The sequence below is a fragment of the Vanellus vanellus genome (assembly GCF_965231255.1).
Source record: "Vanellus vanellus genome assembly, chromosome: 1".
NCBI classification, from domain to species: Eukaryota; Metazoa; Chordata; class Aves; order Charadriiformes; family Charadriidae; genus Vanellus; species Vanellus vanellus.
The window spans coordinates 84,851,593-84,869,873 of record NC_138905.1 but is presented as its reverse complement, the minus strand read 5'-3'; the positions used below and the strand labels follow the sequence as shown (position 1 = coordinate 84,869,873).

Sequence of the window (18,281 nt, the reverse complement as noted above, 5' to 3'; positions counted from 1 at the left end):
TGACTTTCTATCCACAAGACTGGTTGTAACAAGGGCTCAGAGTGTCTACTCTGTGGTTAAGCAAGCTGAACCCAAGGTTCAGCTAGCCTGTGTTGTTTCTCCTTATCCCTGTGTCATATGCCTCACATAAAGGAGCTATGACACACCTTAAGGAGCAGAAAGCATTCAGACTCTCCTCCTCCAGAGAGTCCTACAAGCTTATAAACGTGCCCAAAAAGCAGTGGACAAGTTTTGGCTTTGAAAATAGGCTTAGCCTTGCTCATACAGTGCACAAGCATATCAAGGCTTTGGACCAAAAGCAGACACAGCATAGCACTTCTCTATGCAAATCCCAGGACATGCCTCAACTCTGGGGACAAAGTTCTGGGAAAAGGTGTGGGAAGACAACACCATACAGTAATAATGCAAAAACTCTGCCCCAGGTTGGTACTTCATGGACAGATGATCAAGACTGCTAGGAACAAAAAAAGTACTTTCACATACAAAAAGAGGAAGAAAAGTAACAGATATAATAGACAGGGAGTAGGGTGAGACTCAGGAGACCAAGGCGAGAGGCTTCAGCACTAACTTCTGTTCTGCCACTGACTGCTGTAAGACCTCGGGAAACTCATTTTGCTTTTCCTTTCTTGCCCACTCATAGAATAAACTCTTCAGAGTGGGGACTGTCTCTTGCTATACATTTAAACTGTACAGTGGGAACTCAGTCTTAGTTCAGGCCCATTGGTGCAATTGAAATAATAACATGTAAATAAATAGATTATAACAAAGAACCAAATCAATTGGTGGAAGAGTGCAGATGGGAGTGAAAAGAGATATGGGTGAAAGAATGTGAAGGAACAGAAAAGATAAGGAGAAAGAATGGCCTGAAAGCAAGAAAGTGAGAAAAGGGAGTAAACAAATGGTAGAAGAGAATCTGAATGCAGACAGACACTGGTCATTCTGAGATCAGCTGTTGCATGTGGTTTCCCACTGTCCAAAGAGAGATTTGTAAGTGACTCAAACAGAGAAAGGGGTGAACAGGTTAAGCAAAGCTTTCCCTTGACCCCAGTAAGAGAACTAGTGCTAATACCATCTTGCCCTTCGCCGGCTCCCTGCCAACCCTGGTTCCCTGTTTGTTAACTCCTAAAAAACATTTAGTAATCTGAACCTGTAAGGCACTTGGTTAAAGGCAGTGGCATCTCTCTTTAAAGACCCAGCGCAACTATATCCTCAGCACACCATTATGCCAGCATTTATTAGTCCTCCAGGGGTCATCTTTGACCTGTGCTAATGTAATCCTGCTAAAACTTTCTGGTATGTCTTGGGCCAGACTGTCCTCAGCAACACAACGGTCTGAAGTATGTATGGAGTAAGACAAAATTAAAAATACAATTTTCAGGCATTTTCAGAGGAAGTCTTTAGCTTTACTTGTGGCTAAGTGATAGATAGACTCTAAAAGGTTACAAGTAACAGCTAAGTGGCTCAGAATACCATGATAGAAGGTGAAGTCTATGGAGACGGTCCAAGCTAATGCTTTTTAAAGTCAATGGAAAGATTTCTCTGTCTCTCTAAGTGTTGAATTGGTCTGCGAGAGACTGGATGAGATCCAATTGAGGCCCATAGTTACCAGAAGTTGCTACCAACCAATGGCTATTCATAGAGTCACATTAAGTGAAAAGATGGTTGCAGTAACGTGCTTAGTGACCAATGGCTGCAGACACAAAATATTTTTCATTCTTCATAGTGGTCTGGGGTCAGAAGACCAGGAAGGAAAGGGCACGAAGGCAATAATAATGAATTTATCAGTCCATGTGTGCTCCCCACCGAGGAGTCTGGAAGAACAGTCAGATGAATGCAAACCCCACTCTGTTTTCTGACAGGTATTTGGTCCAGAGGGCTGCAGGCTGAAGTCGCTGTGACTGTTAGGCTGACTCCCTTTACCAGCAGTGAACCGCTGCTTTAAAACAATAATCCAAGAACTGACCTACAACCACTACAGTGCCAAATACAACTAAGATTTCTTAGAATCTGCTCTCACTGTGTCTTTTGCGTAAAATGTTTCCTAAGATGTCTTTGTGTGACTATTAGCTGCTGTAGTTGCTATGCTGTTAAACTTTTTAAAGCAGTAAGTCAAAGTATTTCCTTGAGATCTCTTCTGAAATCCTCTTTTATTATGGACCACTCTCAAGCTAAACCTGGAAACCAAACCAAACCAAAACAAAAAAGTAATAATGAGACTGTGAAGGAATGGGTAATATTCCTTTCTTTCACCGTCACTGAAAATTACTCAGAAGCATATCTTTAAGGGGGCATAGATTTCAGGTCAACCTCAAAGAAGACACTGGAATGAAAACTGCTTAAGATGAAGGTCCAAAGTGGTGATTATTCAGCCATTGCAAGACTTTCAGGAGAAAGTTAAACTAAACACTCTGACACTTTTTCTACTGGTAAGGCTGGTTAATAGCATAGGACAGGATATATCGCCTAGAGAAATCACGGCATTTTTAATTTTGGAGAATTTTAAGCAGAGACCAGGCAAATGTTTGCTAGGAACAATTTAGGTAGTGCCGATGCTATGGTGGAACAGGGGAATAGACCAGGAGACCTCTTCAGGTCCCCTGTAAATTTATCTTCTTTGATTCTGTGCCTACAAACAGAAAGCAGTGTTAGCCAAGAACATGCTAAACTTGGGAAGGTGTGCAGTAATGTTTTAAATCCATGTATATACAAACTAAAGTTTAAGAAAATATACATATGAGATGAAGAACTGCAAATGAAAGATGACAGAAATATAACACACAGGCATTTGAAAAGTGGGCTGAAAATAAAACAGGATTCAGCTTGGAAAATGCATGCTAACATACTTGGGGAAATATAATCTGATACAATATCCTCAGTGGGAAAACAAAACCTGGAAATCATTTATGTTACAAAGGAGTCTTCTGGCTGATTGAGGACAGCAAATTAGATTGATGTGTTTAAAGCACCACTGTAATGGATGGAGCTCAGCTGGGACTTTCAAATTCAGGTTTGCTGCTGCTGCAACTGAGGCACACAAATAAATCCCCCAGCACTCACGGTAACGGTCTAACAGCTGATTTATACCTCCATTGAAAATTTGGCTGGAAGTGTATAGAAATTCATGCTATTTTACAATGAAAAATTAAACTGACCACCTGCCTTGGGAAATAGCTTTGGTGTTGCGTCCCTGAAGCTTCACGTGGAGACCAACAGTCAGCTCTAGTGATATGGCCTGACAACAGTCTGGCTGAACACTGTTTTCCAACAGAGTGAGTAAGGTAACAGGCACCCTTCCACCCCTCCCCAGTTTATGTGTAGTAAGGCGGTCTGAGCAAGGTCTTGATTCACTGATATTAGGAAACATTACAGTTCCTCTTGATGGCTTCTATGGACACAGAATTGTACCAATACTGGATATTCAAAATTTCAGAGATTAGCTGGAAGAAAAAACTAGGCAAGTAGGTGGGGAAGAATTCAGGTCATGAGATAAATTGTAGAAAGCAGCATGAAGAACTGGTAAAAAACCCATGAACACAAATATTGACAATCTTTTTGGTTTTCAATTCTTGCAAATTATTAGACATAGTCTCTTTTACCTGCCTTGGCTACCAGCTATGTTCCCTATCTGTCTGTTCACAAGCCGATCTTAAAGCCATTGAGGAAAATTCCTTCACCTGATAAGAGCAATCAATTCAAACTCGAGACCCTTGCTTATGCAAGGAACTTTAAAATGTGGCTAGACAGAGATGACAGAAATACTACACCCCACTCGGTGTACTGCTGGCAGCACCTTTTTACCTAGTTACAGAGAAAAACAACATATTAACTTCAGACTTTTATTTCCTCAGAGTCCAGGAGCAATAATTTTGCTTTAGATGTTTTCTTTAACACAAGGTTTTCCATTCAGTCAGTGCCACACTCAGCAGCTCCTGCCATAAACACAAGTCCAAGCACAGTACGACTTCATGAAAGACCTTACATCAGCTGATGGCAGCAGTGGGAAAGTCTGTGTTTGCTCTGTGTGAGATCTACGAACTCCCATAGTACCTATTTGTACTTACATGCAGGAGTTAGATCTCCCATTACCAGGTATAAAAACTAGCTTGGTTCCCTTTGCCTCCAATACACACTTTGTGATTGTTGTGCCCTTTTCTAACTACTCCAATTGGATGTTCCCATGGGCTCTTGACAGCTCTTACTTGTCCTTTTGGAAAGAAACAGAAGGTAATGTTTCCAAAGGAATATCTCTACAATCTGAGGAGTCTGTCTTCTAGCTCTGTTAAGATGATAGCCACAGAGTAAACCAATCCTTCCAATTCTCCCTCCTCTTGATACTATTTCTCCATCCAAAGCAAGCTTTAATTAGACCTCCCTGTTTTAACTACATCATGCATGGAAATGAGATCATTGCTATACTCTGGCAAATGAGGTTGATCTGTGTGGTCCTCCAGCTGCGCAGACTGCTTTTCTCCATGAAACTTTTCCTGTTCACTGTGATAGGAATTCTGTTATCTGATATTTTTTCTTTCTATTACTGTATTATATGAACACATGGAAAGGGTCTGATGCTGGGCTTCACCAGATTAAGCACAGAGAAGCTGTGTTGGACAAAATCATTTACTGATTTCATTGTGCAGCATCCTCTCTGAGGGCCTCCAGTGGAGGAAAATACAGCATGACTACTGCCACAAGCCATGACAGTTTTCTGCTGAGAAATACTGTTTTGAAAAATCTGCCCATGCAGGGAGCTGAGTCATCTTGGAAGATACAGCCCAGGTCACCCAAGACTCATGCTGTCTCCCCACTATGATCCTAGTTCTGTTGCAGGAGCCCTTTAGGGTGCAGAGGGTCAGTTTGCTTACTGAATTCAATGGGAGCATGCCAGATTTAATGCTAGTGCAAACACAATTAAACTTGGGCGAAAATGCATCCCATAGGCTGGAAGGAACAGAAACATGCAAGTTCTCAACTCACTGACCTTCTCTGTAACCTTGATGTATATATACTGGCTATGTAAGAGTTCATTAAGTATCACAAATGAATGGCCAGGATCAGCTATGAAGTACACAGTTATAAATTCTGAAGAAGGATAGAGATTACTTACTGGTATTTATTTTACCTCTGTTATTTTAGTTATGCCTTCTAGTACTTTTCTAAATAAATTACCTTCTTGCTTTAATATTTAAAGATCTCTTGCACAAGCAGATATCATGTTATATGTCTATTCACATGAAATCTTGTAACCCACATAGATATATTTAATTATTCAAAAAAATCACATCTTGTAGCCCATTTTAAATTTTGTCTTCTAAATTTTCTCCATTATTTCAGCATTTTTCTGTTAAAGTAGTTTCTTGGACTAGATTTACTGTTCAAGGACCAATCTTCAACAACTGACAGCTATGATACCCTTGTACTTTGTTAAGTCAGGTCTTAACATATTTCCCTATTGTCTCACTTCCTCTGTATAATAGTGTATTGAAAACACATCTCACTTAATCTTCCCTGTCACTCCTTGGTCTCCCTTGGTGCTGTTTACCTGGCTTCTGCTTTCCACTGTGTATTTGTGTTTCAGGTTTTTCTTACAGCTGCCTTGCATTTTTCTAAATTCTGTCTTTCCTGATATTATGAATTATATTATAAATATTATTCTCTCTCTCCTAATACTGTATGCAATCTCTCCTTATGTTATAATTTTAATTTTTTTCTGGGTCATTTTCTATGCTCTCAGTGGCAATTTTTGTCTTTTTTTGGCATTATCTAAAAATTTCAATAATATACTAATTTCTCTATTTTCCACATTATATAAAATCACTCTTAACCTCCAGTCCCTAAATTTGTGTCACAACATGCTCTCCCTGGACCTCTGTGATTCTTCTCATATCACTATGCAGATTTCTAAAGAACAAACTACGCATTATAGAACAAAAAACTTGGTTGTTTAGATACCAGTCTCAAACTTGCAAATGCTTTCAAGTGGATGAAGAGGGGACAAGGGACAAATGTTCCTGGGAGACAAGGACTGGCTGGAGTGTATGAGTGACAGACTGGTTTGCAATCCCTCCAAAGAGCAAGGAGTTTGCTTTTTCCTTGGATGCTCCCACTTTCTCATTCCATTCATGAGCAGTTGTCTAACAAAGGGAGGGAGAATCAAGCGGTATTGCATTCAGTGAGTACAGAGGAGAAACAAACCTAGTAACATCTCAGTGTGTCCTGGGCTTCACTCCAAACACAGTGAAAACTCGAGGTAAAGAGCTTAGATCCCTCTGCACTGGGCCAAACTCTGCCTGAAAAAATATACTCAGGAAGGATAGGAACTCTGGTGGAAGCAGCCAAAAAGAGCACACAAAATTTTCTTCAAGGAGGTAGGTAAATGGTAGGTTTTGTGACCAATATTTTTCCAGTCAGATTTCCCCAGCTATTTTGCATGCTTTTTTAATTCATACGTTTGCCAAGCAGGAGTAGTACAACTAATATTAGCTCCTACAAATCACTGGTTTATAAATGAGTCTGAGATGATAGAGTTCTTCTAACTGCATCGTTGACATCAGCATGCTGTGCTTTGCTGGCCCAGGATCATGCTACTGGTGAGGACATGACAGGCAATGGCCTTGCTCATGAGTTACTAAGCAGCCAGTTCAAGACTGGCAACCGTACAATTGCCTACAGCCTTACCAGACTGCCTTTCCTTCTCATATTTCAGCATTGCTTGTAAAATTTCTCCTACTTTGTATCCCTTCTCCACTGCTACTGATGACACTTTCTGAAGCTGTGGAAAACCAGAAACACAACAGAAGTGTGTTATACACCAGAAGCAATATACAGGTGTGATATAACAGATGTACTGATAAGGTCAGTTATTTTAAAGGGGAACTGAAGGGACTGTGCACATGCATGTGTGTGTGAGTAAGCATGATGTAGCAGATGCATCTCAGTCCTCTACTTCCATCCTACTGTTGGAGTCTTACGTTCTCCATGGATGGATTCTGTAAGAGGCTGCCAGAGGGAATAATTACAAGAGGTGAAAAGCTGCTGTCATTAGTAAAGGGGAGACGACTCCGAACACAACTCAGGCTGCTATTCATTGTCCAATTTGAGACGAATATAATAAATACAGAGTGAAAAGTAATCTGGGATTCTGAATTATTTTGATACTTAGAATCCATAGCAATTCAGTAACATGGGTAAAAATGTGAACAACTCATTTATAATGTAAATATTACTTTATTAAATGACATTGCCCTTAGAACATTTCTGAATGTAAACTTGTTAATTTATGTAATCAATGTTGAAAACAAATGTATTTGTTACCTTTAAAATTAGACCCACTGAATTTGTGGGAAATACAGCATATAAGATAATTTTGCACCACCTTTGTGCTGAGCAAAAGGTACATATTTTTCTGCACGCATTTATTTCCTGTTAGTTTATTATTTTGTAAAAGACAGTAGATTGCTACTCATAGCATTGGCTTAAAAAAAGAAATGTCTAGAAAATATTTTCTTGAGCAAAAGATTTTTGTTCCCCATAAGTCAGCAAGATTGAGGGATATAATAACAACCAAATAACTAAATCCAATTGCGTTCTGATTTCTGCCTTGCTTATTCAGGAACTCATTGCCATCCAAGAAGTGGAGCGCAGGCAGGTCTGCCTGAGAGGCAATCATCCACTGCAAGAGGACTCAGAGTCATTACATGCATTTTCAGAAGGATTCTGATTCACCCCTACCACCCTGTGTCCTGCTACAGTACCTTTACTGAATTCAGCCATGGAGTCAGCAGTTCCCATGCCCTTAGAGCCTACTCATCCTCCCTGCTCCCTGACTCTGCCAGAGGTGACTCAGGATTGCTGTATTTAACTATCATAAGACATAGCTTTAGCACTATATCCACCAGACTGCAGATAAATTATGCGCTGCTGCTGGCTTGTCTGCTGAGGTCGAGTTGATCAGTAAGCATTTTAGTCAGTCCGGATATGGCCTCTTCACAGGATTGCTCAGTGTCTGAAAGGCCAATGTGTCTCTTAGTGGTTTTGCCAGTATTTTGTTGTTGTTTCATCAACAATTGGATTTCCAGGCTGACCACCTACTTTGCAAACAAAAAACATCTTCTATTTTTGTTTATTAACTTCCAGATTAGCGTTAAAGTAGCACTGGACATGTCATTTTTGGGCTTCTGCCTTTCAGTGTCTAACTTCTGTGAATCTGGTTCTTCAGCTTCTTTTGATGGATATTGACATCTTTCTGAAAACATCTGGAAGGTGGGATCACGGGACCCCTGTAGTAACAACCCAAAGGCAGTGGGACTGCTTTGCTAGCATTGCCACTTTCTGTTGCTTTCTTCTTGGCATTCTTCTGCTAGATTAGAGGACAATCCATGATGAATAATGGAATCCCAATCAAGGCTATGAATCTGGTAACATTTTGACTAGACCCCAAATTTCTGAACTCCAGGGCATGTTCTTTGCTGACCTTGTTTTAGCTCCCTTCTTGGTTGTGAAGTTGAGCATTGGATGCATTGGTTTTGGCTTTCATGACAGAGGGTAAACCCTTGCTTAATAATGTGGTTACCCACTGCATCTGCACAGGTTTCTTTTTCTTTTGGCAATGTTTCAGTCCTTGTTGCTGCAGACCTCAGTTCTAAGCCTTTGCATCTGTTCTTGAACCTGTCTTCACAGAGGCATGTGCTAGACGTTATCTCCTCCAGGTGTTTGCACTATCAAGGTAGTACGAAAATGATTCAACATTGCTTGTACAACTTCTGCAGCCTTATGACTGTCTAAGGTGAACACAGTTGGCTTCACTAAAGAAGAAAAATCTGAATTAGTCAAGAGTTTGCCTGCTATGCCACATAAGTTTTTCATACAGGAGTCTATTAAGTCTGAAACCATGGTCTTAGAGTGCTTCAGTGACAAGTTTTCAGCACACTACAAGCTATATTTGAGTCATTTGCCTGACCTTCCATGGTCTTCATAACTGAGATAACCATACTGAAACCACATTATTTGCATAAATTAGTATTTATTTGCTTAAATTATTTGCAAATTCATGTTGACCGAAATGTTTTTGTGACAGCATTTTTCCTCCTGCTGTTGTCCTACCCTTCTCTTCTGGAGAAGTTCATTTCTATTGGAAAACTGGTTTATCTCTTTGTAAAAAATGTCTTCTTGGAAGGTGGACACTCTTCATATTTAGTTTCTTTCATATTGACATGAGTAACATTTGCTGATGGATTATTTTTATCTTTATTTGTACCCAGTCAAAGAGATTTATGACTAGGCTTTCCTAGAACAGCAAAACATGGGTCAGGGCCATCTGACTTTTCATTAATCTTTTTATGTGCCATTGCAATGACAAGGTTAGAGAGTTTGTCAGCATAAAAGGAAACTTCTTCTAACTCTCACTTGCCTTCAAGTAGTGGCCTCCTGCTCTGCGCCCTTTGGGTCCTTTGGACTTGGAGTGGTTTTCATCTTCAAGTGAAAATCTGGTGGTATCCACACTAGTACATTCACCATAGACACCAATTCCTCCTGGTGATATGCTGCACTGTTGGAAGCTCTGTCCCTCAGCAGATGGTTGCCTTGAATTTCCATCACTCATGCTTTTCATGGCATCCTTAATGCTGAATGCACATCTTTCAGGGTGTTTTTGAAACCAGCTCAAGATCTTGAGAGGATCAGATTCCTGAATCAGTCTTAGGAATAACTCAAAATGGAAATGCATAATGATTCATTATCCACATCTTTGGCACAAAGGCTCTTTCCATGTCAAGAAGTTGTGTGTGAGTACCAGGTGAAATTCTGATTGGTCTTGGTGACTAGAGAAGAATCAGTATGTATATTGATCTTAGTGGTACACTGTCAATAGTAGCAACTAGCTCCAACAGTGGCATAAACTATGTGAATAGTTAGGTGGTTTTGCCATCATGCTGCTAAAACTTGTCTTATTTCTTTCTGTTGAGGGCTACCGTTGCTCCATAAGTGATGGTTACTGCTATCTGGTAGGGTCTATTGCAGCCTTATTACTAAGGACACTTCTAATTTCAAGTTAGATTAAACCCATAGACTCTAAATCACTAGTCCTCTGTGGTTTTGTTTCTTACACTCATTGTACAGTCAGCCAACTACTCCAACTGTATATCCTTCCACAGAATGAAGGAGACATGCATTTAAAAAGAAAAGAGTGACAGGAGAAGCCCAGAACAGTGAGGGAATTTATGGACAGGTATCTCAGAATATTTTGCATTTTCTGAACCTGCCTGGGGACTTGAGACAACTAGTCCTTTTTCCTAGCATTGCTTATCTGCAGCAAGACTGTATGAAAAATTGTGTACATGTCAGTATAAACAGCGCAGTGAGTACTGGGAAAAATGTGCAGACACAGCATGTGGATATATCTTATGTCCACTCCTCCTTCTATTTCAGCAGACAGCATTAATTCTAGTGGCAGAATTTCCTGGGCTCACCCCCTCTAAATGCTTAAAAATGGCTTTGGCATAAGAAGGGTTTGGATCTGGAGAATATCTTTTCCACTTAGTACTGATGCAAGCATAAGTTTGTGGTAGGCTTCAAAATTGTAGGCATAGCTACAGGTCTGCTCATCAAGATAGACATGAGCTTATTTATGTATTTGTAGCTTAGTTCGGTAACAACAGAATGCCAGGGACTTGATTTAGCTTTCTAGAATTCAGGATAAACCATTTTACCAGTGGCACTCTCATCCACGCAGTATTTCCATGGCCACAGCAGAAATACGAGGCAGCTTACTCCTTATTGTCTGAGAGCTTCAATTTTTTCAGACTGGCATTAAACAATACTCGGGTCCCTCTGATTGTACTTAAAGGCCTATTTCCCCTAGCTGGAATAGTCGGTATGTTTGGCATCCACCCTAGTGGCCGGCTGTGTCTTCTCAGCCAGATACCTTCCATGTTGTGGCTTTTCCACAAACGATTACCTTATGTTTCTGTCATAGAGTATGGATTTATATGCCTACCTGCCTGTTTGAATGTTGTATATTTTTTATTTATCCTGGCATGCACCAGTGGATATAGGATAAGGAATTGCAATCCTTTGCTATGTTCCATTTTATTTTCTAATGTCTCCTCTTTTAGTGACTCCTTTGGAGAGGACTCCTGCCTTCCTCAAACTAGCTCCTTTCAAACTCCACTACCTTTTCTGTTGTTTGTGAAAGGTGTACACATATATTGCAAGATGAAATACCAGAGATTATCATACGGGCTCAGTGGAAAAAACATTATTTGTCCATGGAGCTGCTTCTTCTTTCTACCTCTTTTTTTCTCTCACCTGTTCTTTCTTCTTTAATTTATACCTAGAAATGGAATTTTCCAGTTATCCTGTATCTAGTTTCTCTCTAAAGCCATTGCAAACAATCCACAACACAGAGTTCTGCCATTTTTTTCCTGTCAATCTTTGTATCACTGTTTGGAAGATAAACAAAATGCAAACATTCTGTTAAACTCAGGGTATGCAGCTGCATGAGTTTGAAGACATAGAAAATTAGTACTGTGTCAAAGAATGTTAAGCCAAAATTTTGAATATGTGATCACTACACAGAGAAGGCAGATGGAACTATACATGCTTCTAGAAATACTCCCCATTGACATCCAAGTCCTTATATACAGGAAGTGAACCTTTATAGTTTTTCTAAGAAACCAGAGCACCTTTGCTGAGTGGTCTGAAAGAGCTAGGCTAGACTTACCCAGGTCTAGCTTCAACTCAAAATTACTTTGTTTAAATTTACACACTAAATCTTAACTTGAATACTCCTGGCTTGTGCCAAGGATAATGTTATTAAGCACTGAGGAACATGGTCTGAAAAAGTATGCAATGGATTACTTTGGCTGATAAGAAAACATGTATATATCAGATGAGGAATTCTGAGTCTCAGCTCTCTGCATGTACTACCCAATTTACACTATAAAAAACTGAAGAATTTTGCTTTCCCTTATTTAGACAACAGATCCTTACTGCAAAGCAGCAGTGACTACTGTGTGTAAGCAACAGTGACATTCCTACATTCAAGGGATTGCAGTCCTAGAATTAAGCAGTGAGAAAAATCCAAAGTTGTGTTTCACACATTCAAACATTTGACATTTGGTAGCACAGAGTGTTCCTTTTATTAGCAAATTTAACAAGGAAAAGGTGTAACTTTCTTAAAAATATTTAACCAGATACAATCCTCTTTCTTGCTTTCTTGGGTGCTTTTTCTACATGCAGATGCATATACAAAATAATTAAAAGAAACACATTTCTTACTGTCCAATTGTGTTCTGTCTTATCTCCAAGAATATAACGGTCCACACAGAGGTCTCTGGCTCTGCAGACAGTCAATATGATCAGATATCAACGAGCAAAAAACATAAAAATCCAAGAAAGGCATGGATATGAAAAGAAAAAAGTGTTTGCAGTATGTAGTGAATTATGGAAATATGGACTTTTCATTTTTGCACCAAAGAAAAGTCAGAATTTAATTTTGTATCTTGATATTTTATTTGCATTTATGCAGAGATACACACTGAAACTGGGATTTTTCAGAAAAAACTAAGGTCTTCCAAAAATCTCTGTCTGAATGAAAATACAAGTATCAAAAATAAAAGAGGATTTTATAGGCTGAGCTTGCAATTTTTTTAATTCATGCAAGCGAGTATATTACACGCAGATTTCTAAAGGAGTAGAAAGGTGTAATTTAATGCCTTAGCTCTACAAAATGCCTCTTGCCTTTTCTGGAGATGAGCTGTATTCAAATTAAGTTTTTGAAATAACTTACCTTTTTGTTCCTGCAACAGGCTGAACGATTGTGGTTCTCCTCAGCATTTCCAAGGACAACTCTTGTAGCTAGCCATATATAATTAGAGTCTAAAATGAACAAAAATTATTTTTAAGATATCTTTGTGAATGGCAACACTAGCACTCTACTTTTGCTAATTTTTATCTTTACTAGGGGTGTCACAATGCATTTGAAAACAACATAAATCAAATGCAGCAATATTATTTGTATTTGGAAAATCTCGTTACATGAAATAGTAACTGAGAAATGTGAAAAAGAGAAAGGCAGCAAAACAAGAACCTATCAAATTCTCTCTTGTTCTCATTTGGTAAAAAGTGACATCTTAGATGTAGATAATCTGCTGTCTTTAATTGGGCTCTCATTTAGTCCATGGCCATGAATTTGCTGAAGCAATGTACTACAGAAGTCTAGCCTTGTGCATTATCTATCTTCCCAGGTGCATAAGCAGTAGCTCTGATACGTGTTGTTGGAAAATCAATTTTTGCAGAGAGAGCACCCACTTTTTTAAATATTATGATAGCCTCTTCTTTTTGTAGCATGCATAATTCAAATGCCAACTGCCTCTCATGCTATATGAAATACTTTTGCCCCAATATCCTATGTCCATCTTTCTCCAAAGCAATTTTCTGGAGGTGTTTTTTCCATTTTCTGTATAAACTACCCTATAACAACTGCAACTATGGCAAAGTATAAAACAAAATATAATTAAGTCAGCAGATATTATATCCCTAGTGTTATTAAACAGTGTTGACAAAGAGTAGGACTCCAAAGTTTTAAATGTTCCAGATCCTTCAAAATCTTATGCAGATGGTTAATTTTACAATTTTGAAGATTTTCTGTTGATTTCAGTGAGCCTGTCCATGAAGGGTACTTTGGCAAATGTTCAGATTTGAAAGAGAATGCTACCACATTCACATAACATGTGCTGTCTTATCCTACTGCACTTACGAAATCTCATTTTGAAAAAATATCACAAAATGCCACAGAAATTCCAGCCTGCAGTATTACTGCTGCAGAATTTGCATTAATTTTGCTGCAACAGCTTGGTTATCAATATAGAAAGAGGAAGGTTGCCAACTGCATAGTTCTCTTTTCCATATATGTTTTTCATTTATTTAATGTTACAAAACCAACCTAATATTACTAACAGGAGCCATGAGGGGAATTTAAATCCTCTATTAAGTATTTTGTTCTTTCGACATACATTTTGATTGCTTTTTCAATCATATCATCTTCTCATCCAATTACCTACTTTATTTGATTTTTCCATATTTCTAGAGGTGGGACAACATGCTTACAACTTGGATTACAAAATCCTGATAAAGAAATCTCAAGAACAGATATGGTACCCATAATTCTTTTCATTCATTTTACTTTGGAAATTACTAATTTTCAAGTTGCTTGTGTCCCTTTAAATCAGAAAAAAAACCCCACCCAAGCTTAATTTATTCCACTCATTTATGATGCCATGAAGTCTTCCTTGCTGGAGAGCAAAGGGAACCAAGAAAAACAGTTCTGTCAGTGCAATTCAGCAAGAGGATAAATGGGAATGGGAAACCTCAGGGATGTCTTGCTGTCATTGAACCTAACTGTAAAGGAAGATTCATTCACCCAGACCCACCCAGAAAGCGAATCTCTTCCCAGATAAGGCAATTAGCACTGCTGAGGAAGATTAAAATTAAGATTGAAATTAAGATTTATGGATTACAGACAACATAAATAGAGGCATTCTGATAATTGTTTGAAGCAATATTTTACACAGATCTTGGGTGTGACCCATCACTGAACCTCAACGATGGAAAAAGCCTCTGAAGAGATAGGCAAGGGCAGCGTGCTCATGAAGCTCAGGGAAGAATGCATGGATTGACTGACCACAGCTGTTGCACAGAAAGCTGAACTTCCCTTGACACAAAGGGGACAGGAGGGTGGCCTTTGTTCTAGATAAATGGCTACATCAGCTGTGAATCAACCAACTCTAGAACTGCTCATTCTTGACTTAATTTCTTGACTTAATCAAGAGTGCAAGTGTCTTCCTGCATTAGCCAGACCAGAATGAGGAGTGTAGATGTCTGAGACCTCTTCTCACCATAGTCTCCCTTGTCCTGCACTTGAGCTGCCTTTCAATCACATATTACTTCCCAGCAGCTGAGGAAGCCCACCATCATGATGGTGAGCACATTATAGAGATACATTATGAGAAACACTTTTGTATTGTAATTCATCTGTCTACTGCAATTGCTATAGTCCACTAAGTGTAATTTGTATTTGTATTGTAATTTGTATATATTGCTGTATCATTCTGCTAAATCAAAACCCATGCAACATCAAATAATTTCAGGCAAGTAAACCTGGTATTAATATCAACACCACCCCCACCCCCCACCCACCCCCCACCCCCAGTGTAGAATATCTAAAAGCACCTCATTAGAGAGTATTGGACTCTGACACTGGGTCAGATGTGCCGAGTGGGATCCAGGACAGTGCAAGTATCAACTATCTCTTAGCTTACAAGATCTACTGGAAGGGCAATGGATGTAGGTGCTCGCTGCTTTCCCTTGGATTTACACTGGACCAAAGTGGCCACAAATTCACACTGGTGGCATAACAATGCTGTGGCCACCCCCTGTTCCCTTTGCACCTTTCTCTGAGTTCCAGGAGATGTGCCCTCACCTTCATCTTCCTATGACACTTCTGTGCCAGTGGCCCCACATGCAGTTGTAACATCAATTTCAGCTGAGGCTGAACTTAGAAAAAAAGTTGTAGCTTTTAGTTTATCTACAAACAAGCTTTCATTGTCAGCATTAAAATATTTCGTTTATGTAGGACTTAATGTGAGATGGTCACATCTGTTTTTCTCAAAGTTATTTATTATTGTGTACTACAAGAAAGACAATTTGTGGGGAAGCTGAGATAACTTAGGATACCACTCTTACAAGGATAAAGAAAACAGTAACAGTAACCCACTACTAAGAAACAATTTAGAAAAAAAACAAAACAGGTATCATAAGTTATAATTCTATATGAACAGAGGAAGCTGTGGGATTGGGAAATTACCCTAAAAATATGCTACCTATAGGAAAAAAAAGTTAACCACTAACATTAATAATACTTTATTCTAACATAGTACTTTTCATTACTATATTTCTAAGTGTTTCACAAAGCAGGCATCATTATTCCTCTTTATGGATGGGAAGCTGAGATATGACACTGTGACATGGCTTCTATATGTGATGGAGCAGACCAGCAGCAAAACTGGCAACACACCCTTGGTCCTCTGAGTGCTAACCCTGTGCTTGATCCACTGGCAATGCTGTGATCCCCTTCTGCCATCTACAGTATATAGTCTAGCTTCATCTAATTCAAATTCATAAGTAGCATCACAGGAAACAACCTATCATGCAAAGATCTCTGCAGCATATGTCTGTTTTCTTGCATTCAGAAATGGCTTTCATTCTGATTCATGGGGTGCTTTAATTGCAGCATGAGAAGTTAACACCTTGGGGAAATTACATAACATCTTACATATCAAACACTGCCCAGCGAGTTAAGAAATGAAGCAGATGCAAGACAGCATGAAGTAGATGCAACATAGCATTTACAGAGCAGAGGTATTTCCTACCTTCCACCCTGCACCCCTCCTGACTGCCGGCCTAAACCACCCAAACACCTCGGCAGAGAAACCCAGCAGAAAAAGGAGGAGGAGTTTTCAGAAGAAGGAGAATATCTGCCAGCTGTTCTTCACACACCTCTCGAAAAAAGACAGATTAGGGGAAAGGGAGATGACGGCGAGGGGAAGTCTCAGAAGCAAATAGTCTAGAACTATTCTGAAGAGGTTTCTTAGGCTGCTGAAACATCCAGAGGAATTCAAAGGATAGTGAAATCAGAAAACAAATGGGGTCTCCAGGAATTAACTCATGTTCTTATTTATCCCTTACGTGCACTGAATAATCTGAAGAATTGATTGGACTCTCCTACCCCAGCAGCACTGGTGCATTTGTTGGGCCCAGGGAGCTTTCAACAGATGGTTTTATAACTAAGCTTTTGGGTCATTCTCACCAAACAGGCTCTTTGGTATCCTGCTCACCTTGCTCCAGCCAGAAAGCAGAGTGACATCAGTATTTCCGTAACAACAGTAAGGCCATGTGGAGACCAAGAGTGCAGGGGTGTGTGCAAACTGCAGCATGTCATTTACACCTGCCAGCCCTTAATGTCAGCGTTTGCAACTAGCCTGTCTTTCCTTGATGTGGGAGAGCTGAGAGATGCCAGGAACATTGAGTGTGGGACTCTTAATAAATCCTCACACATTTTAGGTGATCAGTAGCCCTGAGGCTGCTTTTAGATGTTTGGCTCAAACTTCCCTGTGATTCAAATACAGTAAGATAGTACTTAATCAGCAACATGATGTTCAAAATTGTTTTTAAAATCAAATTCAGCTCCCTGTAAATTGCACATTTAACCTAGTTAACTTGTAACTGGAGCTGTAACAAGTAGGATGTGTCCATTACCTTACCGGGTTTTTTTATGATTACATCACCATAAGACATAAGCATCTCTGGCCAACTAGCCCATCTTAACCCTACAGCAGGAGTGCTGAAATAGCAAAATATCTTTTAAAAATGGAGAGTGGAAATCACAGAGCTCTCGTTCGTCTCTCCTAAAATCATGGAGCGGCAAGCCCGGAGCAGAAGACACGTGTCCTAATTTGTAATCCACTGCCTTAGCCTTAATTCATCCTTCTCTTTCTAGTCCAAGCTTTTTGTTATAGAATTGTATAGAATTTATTATAAAATCGCTTTCCATGGACATTTATGTCACCATGCAAAACAAGTAAGGGTCAAGTCTCCACAGCAAGAGGTGCTGACTTGGATCAAGAACAAGACATCCATGTGAGATGCCAGAACTGGACAGCCGCTTTCACATAGCTGTGCACTGGTTCTGAAATGAGGCTAGGTACCCAGTTCTTGGTAAATTCCCACCACTTTCCATGAGAATCTATAACATACAAATACAGATTGTGACCCTTGGCTTTTTTGTACTGTATCTAAGCACAACTGTACAAACTGGATTTCCGGAAGGTGGTGAGGCATGCCGGGCCACTCAGAAAAGCTGTGGTGAGACTGCCGGGTATGATGAAGCTGGAGACAGAAGTTGTCAGCATGTAGTTTGGGGGTGGGAGGTGGAGGGGGCCTGCTGCTGTGATTCCCAGCTACTAGCAAAAAGAGATGAGTATGTTTAGTTCAGTGTGCACCTGGCTTACAAGTTAAAGAAAAAAAAAATGTGTTGCGGCTGAGAACTGGAGATGGCCAGAGTTCACAGATCATCCAAATTTTTGCCCCAAACCCCAAATTGCCTGCTATGCCACAGCTCTGGCAGAACCACCATTTGGATTTGCATCAGAACAGAAATTGAGTTAAAATCAAGTATTTTGGAATCTGTACCAAATTGCCAGAAATATTCCCTGACTGTTCTGCCTTTT

General features: G+C 39.6%; 1 protein-coding gene across 1 annotated transcript; it reads right to left on the bottom strand.

Moving 5' to 3' along the window:
- Nucleotides 1–6,615: 6,615 nt before the first annotated feature.
- AKAP3 (A-kinase anchoring protein 3) lies at nt 6,616–9,177 on the bottom strand (the record flags this gene model as incomplete). Its single annotated transcript, XM_082482286.1, is given in 8 exon segments — nt 6,616–6,658; nt 6,660–6,769; nt 8,433–8,644; nt 8,647–8,692; nt 8,695–8,915; nt 8,918–8,989; nt 8,992–9,019; nt 9,023–9,177. Coding segments are annotated over 8 exon segments (786 nt in total). The 5' UTR covers nt 9,077–9,177.
- Between the last annotated feature and the right edge of the window lie 9,104 nt (nt 9,178–18,281).